We start from the raw sequence: 7,783 nt of genomic DNA on the forward strand, positions 1-7,783 counted from the left end.
CCTGGCAGGAAAGGGAGGACGGGGCAATCCTCTGCAATGGGGGCATCCTCTCCTTCCTTTTGCAGAGGCACCCTGGCTGATGACAGTGGGGGGGGGTGTGTGTTAATACAGACAATGAGTGATCACGCTAGCCAGCGTGGTCCACATCCCTGCACCCACCTAGAGACACCCCTGGTTCCAGCCATGATTTGTTGAGCTGGACTGAAATTTAACCACTTGCTTCTTCCACAAAAAAAGTACATAGAAGGTCAGGAAGGCAGATGGAATTACAGAAAATCACTCATGGAAAATGACTCTGACCCACAATCTCTTTACCCCACAGCCTAGCCCATAGTGTAGATCACTTGACCATGTGGAGGCCAGATTGGTCTTCCTGGAGAAAAGGGAGGTAGCAAAATCTGTTGCTACCAGCTCAGTTTCACATACCTCGAATTAAATCCAACCCAACCCCTAATTTATTAAAAACATTTATTAATCATTTTTCTGCCTATTCAGGTTCTGAAGATGATGTACAGTTTAAGACAATTTTTAAAAAAAAAAATCACATATGGAACCAGATCAGAAATGCAATGAAACAAAAGGAGAAGCAAACCAGACAGGTTGAAATCCACCAAAGGCCCAGTGCAGCAGAAATTTCACTACCTAAAACTCAATAAGGATGGTACCTTGGGACCCATTGGTGTGTGACCCACTTCTTTTCCATATGAATAAGTGAATGTTTATTAGGTACAGTTTTATTCTATCTTGTCCATGACCATATCTCCTCCCTGTTCATCCTCATAAGAAACCTATGAGGCAGGTTAGGCTGAAAGAGAATAATTGGCCCAAAGTCACCCAAGGTGCATCTACATTGTAGAAATAATGCATTTTGATGCCATTTTAAGTGCTGTAGCTCTGTCCTATGAAATGATGGAATCTGTAGTTTTACAAACTGTTTAGCCTTCTCTGACAAAGAGTATTGGTGTCTCACAAAACTACAAAGCCCAGGATTCTATATGATGGAGCCATGGCAGTTGAAGTGGTGTCAAACTACATTATTTCTACAGTATAAACATACTCCCAGTTTCATAAAGCAATGGGGATTTGGATATGGATCTCCCAGGACCCAGGCCATGATACCATACTGGTTCTCAGTTTTAATCTTGTGAGTGTTAACTGTGAACTTTAACTCTGAGATTAACAGCAACAACTGAACATATGAGAAAGTCATAATGAATGTATGTCAGACAGCTCTTAATGTTATTTAACTGAGGAGAACAGGGAACTGAGTAGGCACTGTTTTACCAGGCAGCTTCCCACAGACCACTGCTAAGTGTTTCTCAGAAAACAGTTTGCAATCCAGGGTTTGAAATTACCTTGTATATTTTTCTGTATCTGACACAATAAAAGGCATACACACACATACTCCATTGCAGCAAGAGAACAAGTTTTAAATAATGTGTAGGAAGTTGACTTGGAGTTGCAAATAACTGATGAATATTTTTTTAAAAATAGAATGCACTAGCAAGTCTTAACAAAACACTGGCTACTGCCTGAGCGTTTAAATTACCTAATATTGTGGATATCTTTTGAAAAGTCTGGCCTTATCAGATATTTTCAGTTAATCACCCCCACATATGTAATGTGAATGAGTGAGAGTCCTTTCCCAGGGAACATTAACTCATATCATTGCTGGTGAAGAAAGGGTTCATCTGTCTGCAAATCCCTGGAACAATTTAAAAGAAAGACGCAGTAAAATTCATAATGAAATAAAAGGTGAAATGAACATTCTTCAGAGGTGCCTTTCAGTCTTTAAGAGGGGAGGCTTCCCAATCTGCTGGGGTAGACACGGAATGAGGATAATATCCGTATCTGATGTAGGCATTAGATGACAAGGAAAACAATATGTGATTCCAGCTATAAATGGAAACCAATGGCTGTTGCTGGCACAGAGACTGGGCAATTGTAGATGCCTCTACAGCCAATCCCTTCTGTCCCCATTGCTCACATGTTAAATATGTTATCTGTGCCTGGCTTTCAATTAAAATTCCCACTGAAGCTGCTTTCATACTCTCCAAATGGACCCCCGACACCAAGTCCATGGAAATTACTAGTGGGGAACTGGTTCTTTTCCTTCTTGCTCTCTTTAGTATGAAGGTTCTAACTCTGAAAAATAAGAAGATAGGTTGTCTTAACTCAGTCCCTCTTCATATTTCACAGTTCTAGATAGCACCTTGATGCCATTTCAGTCACCATAGGCTGCATCATATGGAATGCTTGAAATCCAACAGAAAGACACTAGTTCTCTTTCTGGCAGAGAATTCTAAATATCTCACCAAACTACAAATGATAAACTTGTGTAATGTGAAAAAGATCTCAGAAGATATATATGTTTAACTGGGAAAGCTTTGGGACTCAGTGTATTCTTGAACTAGAACCTCAATCATCCCTGACTATTGTCCATGGTGACTGTGGCTGATGAAAACTATAGTGTAAGAGCATCTGGACAGCTACCACTTCTCCACTCTTGTACAGCCCATAGATACTTCTACTCAACACAGCATTCAGGGTGGTATATTTCAAGTCTTAAGCCCAGTTAGGAAGATGGTCATTCTTCTCTTAGCCCCAGTTCATATGTCTAAACTTTCCTTGTCTGACTGCTATGAAGATAAAATGAGAGAACTCAAGGTAATTTCCTAGGGGGAGAATCATTTCACTCTCCTGAAGTTATTGGGTTGCAACTCTCAGAAGCAGCATAGCTAGTCTTGTAGATGTTGAGAGCTACAGACAGAGTAAGCAGGGTAAAGCAGAGAAAAAGAAGAGATAACTAAACCTTTTGATCTTTGGTGCTGGATAATTTAGCTTCCCCAAAATTCTCTTAAAGAGAATTGTTTTTGAGAGATGAGCTACTTGGGAATACATTTGTCAGTTTCAAACATGGCAAAAAGGTGGTGGCCAACAATCCTTAGTTGGCAGTTTTAGGAGCTGGTTCTTTGACAGCAGTCATTCTGCAGGTGGTTGGCTGAACATGTGACCATTGTGATTTGTTCAGTAACAAACTTTTTCTGCTGCACTTTGTGAAAAGGCAGGCATATGAATATGATCCATGTCGACTAAGAAGGTGTCACAAATAGCATATCCCTGCGAGAACTACCAACCATGAAAAAGGTTTGCCACCTTTTAAACTGACAAATAATAGTCAGTCCATCTATCCATCAGGTTAGTGGGGCAAAATAATTAGGCCACTGAGGCATCTTACTGTGACCACCTCATGGTAGTCACAGTATTTTCCTCCTATTTTTATTTTGCTGGTCCTCTTTTGATGTTATTTATTTTTTTCAGTGCTTTGCATTAGTGTCTTGTCTTGTATTGTTGTTTTTAATATGACCCAGAAACCCCTTTTGTTATAGAGTCACCAATAAATAAATAAATATTCTGTTAAAAAATAAAGTGGGAAAGCAGTTCACTGATGCCTGTTGCTCATTACAGCCATTTATTACCCTACAGTGCAATTTCCTTTTTGCAGTTTAATAATGAAATATAAAGAAATTTAGTCATGTATTATATTCCTATAAACTGAGTGTTTTTTCCTTCTCCTTGTCCTCCTCTTCCTTCTCTTGAATTACTTGCTGTCCCTTTTTACCACCCACAGATACTTCTACCCTCTAGCCAGACACAACTGAGTGGAGTTTATTTGGACATATGCCCCTGCCATCACAACAGTGATATGCAGAGAAAATTAATTGTGCTTTAATTAATTTCTCATTATGCATGTTGTTCCTGAGTTATGAACAATCATCAAGAAAGTGATCAAAGACAGTCCTACCATGAAGATGTTGATAGTCCAGTGAACATTTGTGCAGTGTGACTGTTAAATGCAAACCAAAGGGCACATCCATGTCTGTGCTGCCCTCTGGGACATCCTGAAAGCATGGCCTGCATTCTTCCAAGTGAGTCAAGATTGCTGTGCGAGTGTGGGCTCGCACAAATAGAGCTAGAAAAATGTGCTGGCTGGAACACAAAGTTGTGGGACAGCTGTGAGTATTAGGCATTTCCTTGCTAAAAAGACAAAACTGGTGCCATCTCTAGTGTCCTTTCACCAGCAGGTGAAAGCATTTGTTTCTGCAGGCCTCTGGGAATTGATTGATAATGGGGAAAGAGTTTGTTATAATAATAATAATAATAATAATAACAACAACAACAACAACAACAACAATTTTAGCCTGCCTCTCCCTACGGATCGAAGTGGGTTGCAATAAAAAGAAATAAAAGTACATAGTACAATATAATAATCAATACATAACCAACAGAATAAGCAATTAGACAATCTCTACCTCTCCAACACCAACAAAATAATAACCATCAAATACAAATTACATAGTTAAAATAATTAAAATAATTATAAAACAGTTAAAAATGGGAAAATGGAGTAGGACAGCCAGGGACAGATGGGCTGTCATTCGATGGGAGGTCAGTCTGGGAAGGCCTGGTGGAAGAGATCCATCTTGACTGTCCTTTTAAAGGTGTCCATGGTGGTAATATAATGGATCTCATTTGGCAGGTCATTCCACACATAATAATGTGCTGTATTATCCATATCTTTTTTTTAAAATAGTTATACTTTTAAATTGCTTCAAATTCTACTGCTAGTTGAATTGTATTTTAACTTTTGTTATATTTTTATGTTGTGGATTTTTATCTGCATTTGTTTTCACTTTTATAAGCCACCTTGAGTTCCAGGGCTGGAGAAAAGACAGGCTATTATCATCTCCATCATTTGCCAATGATGCCTCACTGATTCCTAGCTTCTTGGATAGTCCAAATCACTGGTGATCCAAAATTCCAGTCTGTAAGGTCTGGTGGACTGTGAAACCTGAAATAAGATGTTAGTGGAAGAAGCTTTTATTGTGTAACCACCCAGTCTCATTCATATAATTTTTCAGAGGTCCAAAATCTTCTGTTTGTAACCATTTTCTTTTCCCATGGTCTTGCTTATCATTCTTACAACCCCTTCCATTCCAGTGGGGAAAGAGGGAACAGCAGCACAGTGGCATTCTGTTGTTAGTTTGTGGCAATTCAAGGGGGCAATGAAAACCTAGAGCAGTCTGGGTTTTACTCAAAACTAATGGAACTATGCAAGGTGCTGAACTCTGTCACCAAATTAGTTTTGGCACTTTGGATAGCTCCTTCAAAGTTCAGAGTTCACCTGAAGCCAGTTTGCCTCCCCAATAACCAGGGAACTTGTTGTTGTTGTTTTTCCTCAACTCACTGAGACCCTGTGGATGAGACATTTCAAAGACCTCCTGTCCTCTGCTCAGATCCTGCTTGGGGCCTCCCTGACTAAGTCTAACCTATCAAATTTGCAGATGGCACCAAATTCAAAGGAGTAGCTAACACCCCAGAAAACAAGAACAAAATACAAAATGACCTGAATAAACTGGAAAGGTGGGCCAAAGCTAACAAAATGAAATTCGACATGGAGAAATGTAAGGTACTGCTCTTAGGGCTGAAAAATAAAATGCACAGATATAGGATGGGGGACACCTGTCTTACGGAGACTATGTGTGAAAGGGATCTAGGAGTCCAAGTAGACCACAAGTTGAACATGAGTCAACAGTGCAAGGCAGCAGCTAAAAAGGCCAATGCAATTTTAGGCTGCATCAATGGAAGTATAGTGTCTAGGGAAGTAATAGTGCCACTCTGTTCTGCTTTGGTCAGGCCCCACCTGGAATATTGTGTCCAGTTCTGGGCACCACAATTTAAAAAGGATGTTGAGAAATTGGGATGTATCCAAACGAGGGCGACTAAAATGGTGAATGGTCTGGAAACCATGCCCTATGAGGAACTTAGAGAGCTGGGGATGTTTAGCCTGGAGAAAAGAAGGTTAAGAGGTGATATGATAGCCCTGTTTAAATATTTGAAGGGATGTCATATTGGGGAGGGAACAAGCTTGTTTTCTACTGCTCCAGAGACTAGGACTCAGAACAATGGATACAAGCAACAGGAGAAGATATTCCACCTCAACATTAGGAGGAACTTCCTGGCTGTTCCACAATGGAACACACTCCCTCAGAGAGTGGTGGAGTCTCTCTCCTGGGAAATCTTTAAACAGAGGCTGGATGGCCATCTGTCGGGGATCCTTTGATTTAAATTTCCTGCATGGCAGGGGGTTAGACTGGATGGCCCTTGGGGTCTCTTCCAACTCTATGATTCTATGATTCTAACCATTTGACATGTGTTCTTCCTTTTATTCCCTACTATCCTCTACATTTCATAGCATTATTGTATCTTCTAATGATCCATGCCTTCTCATGATGTCACCAAACAGCCTCAATTTAGTCATTCTGGCTACCAAGAAGAGTTCAGACCTGATCTGTTTTACAACCCACTTGTTTGTCCACTTGTTTGACCTACCCTCAGGTGTGGTAGAGGACCATGAGTTGCCATCAGTGCCAATGTGAGCATTAAGTGCCATTTGGCCAACATGGGCAAAGAGGGGGGGGAGAGGGAGGCACTATCATCTCCTTGGCACCTCAGGTGGCAAAACGAGGTTGGTTGCCTACAATACGGACAGCCATCTATCTCGAAGCACCATGCGAAGCAGGTGGAAAAGCTAAAGAAAGGATACCTTTGTAGCACCTTTGAGACCAACTGAGAGAAATTGGTAGCCGAAGATTTGGTAGACCTGAGCCTCCTTCCTCAGAGGCATGAGGAAATGGGAAGAAACCCAGGGAATGGGAGATATTTCCTTGCTCCTTTCCTTGCAAAACCTGGCTCTGTGTGTGTGTGTGTGTGTGTGTGTGTGTGTGTGTGTGTGTGTGAGAGAGAGAGAGAGAGAGAGTAAATGTGTGAATGCAATCTTCTCCCTCCCTCCTCCAGTTGATCCCTTCCTTCCTTGCCTGTCCTGAGAACCCTAGCCTAGGGTTGGGTGACCAAGTGTCCTCACAGCCGAGGAGGATCAGGCACCACAAAAATGTAGGGCATGCCTGGGGTGGGGGGGGGGAGAGAAATCAAAACTACAAACACTCCTAGAAATGTCAGATCAGGCTCCTTAGTGCTGCTCCACAGGGAGAACAGGTTGCAGTTCTTCCAGGGTAGAGGGCTGGAATGGAGGCCAGGTCCTGGGAAAGGAGGACGTGTCTGGTCCCCCTGAGCCTGGGAGGACAGCCAGCCAACCAACCAACCAACCTGGCAAGGGCAGCAGCTTCGCTGGCTCGCTCTGCGCATGCCTGCCTTTCCCAAGCATGCTCATTCCCCAGGAAGGAGGCAAAACCTGATGGGAAGGCAGAGCTGAGCCAGAGGGAGAGCCAGGCTCCCTCGTCTCGGCTCCAGGCAGCCACCATGCGGAGGACAGGAGCCTGCCTCCCCCTTGTGTACCTTCTCCTCCAGATCCAGGCTGCAGGTGAGCAGGGAAGTAAGGGGGTGGCATTGGGGGAGTCCCTTCTATTGCCTCTTGGGGAAGATAGAGAAGGATGGCTCTGCCCCATTGCATCGGGGGAGGGGGGCAGCTTCATGCAAACGATCCAAGCACCTTGTTGGTGTGGATGATGTGTACCTTCAAGTGGTCCCCCACTCAGGACGACCCTGGAATGAGGTTTCATGGCAAGATGTGTGCTTTGCCATTGCCTTCCCCCTGAGGAGGCTGAGAGCCTGTAACTTGCCCAAGGTCACCCCATCAGCAGGACTCGGAGTGACCAGAGTCCTAGTCCCAGTCCCAAAGCACTACATCTCACCTGTTGGGGAAGCTATGGCCCGTCTCCTCCAGGGCGGTGTGAGGGTTGGACGATGGTATATCTCAGGAACC

At 42.9% G+C, this 7,783-nt stretch overlaps 1 protein-coding gene across 4 annotated transcripts in view; it reads left to right on the forward strand.

The window, feature by feature from the left end:
- The first annotated feature begins 7,227 nt into the window (after positions 1–7,227).
- Positions 7,228–7,783, forward strand: part of PTPRR (protein tyrosine phosphatase receptor type R) — a 126,618-nt gene continuing 126,062 nt past the window's right edge. For 2 of the 4 annotated variants that reach the window (XM_042469970.1, XM_042469972.1), the window contains exon 1: positions 7,229–7,381. In XM_042469970.1, the coding sequence (XP_042325904.1) occupies positions 7,321–7,381 (61 nt within the window). In that variant the 5' untranslated portion in view covers positions 7,229–7,320. Of the gene's footprint in view, positions 7,382–7,783 lie in introns of all 4 variants that reach the window. The other 2 variants (XM_042469971.1, XM_042469974.1) reach the window with 2 other exon arrangements.

Source organism: Sceloporus undulatus, chromosome 5 (genome assembly GCF_019175285.1).
Source record: "Sceloporus undulatus isolate JIND9_A2432 ecotype Alabama chromosome 5, SceUnd_v1.1, whole genome shotgun sequence".
Lineage (NCBI taxonomy): Eukaryota > Metazoa > Chordata > Lepidosauria > Squamata > Phrynosomatidae > Sceloporus > Sceloporus undulatus.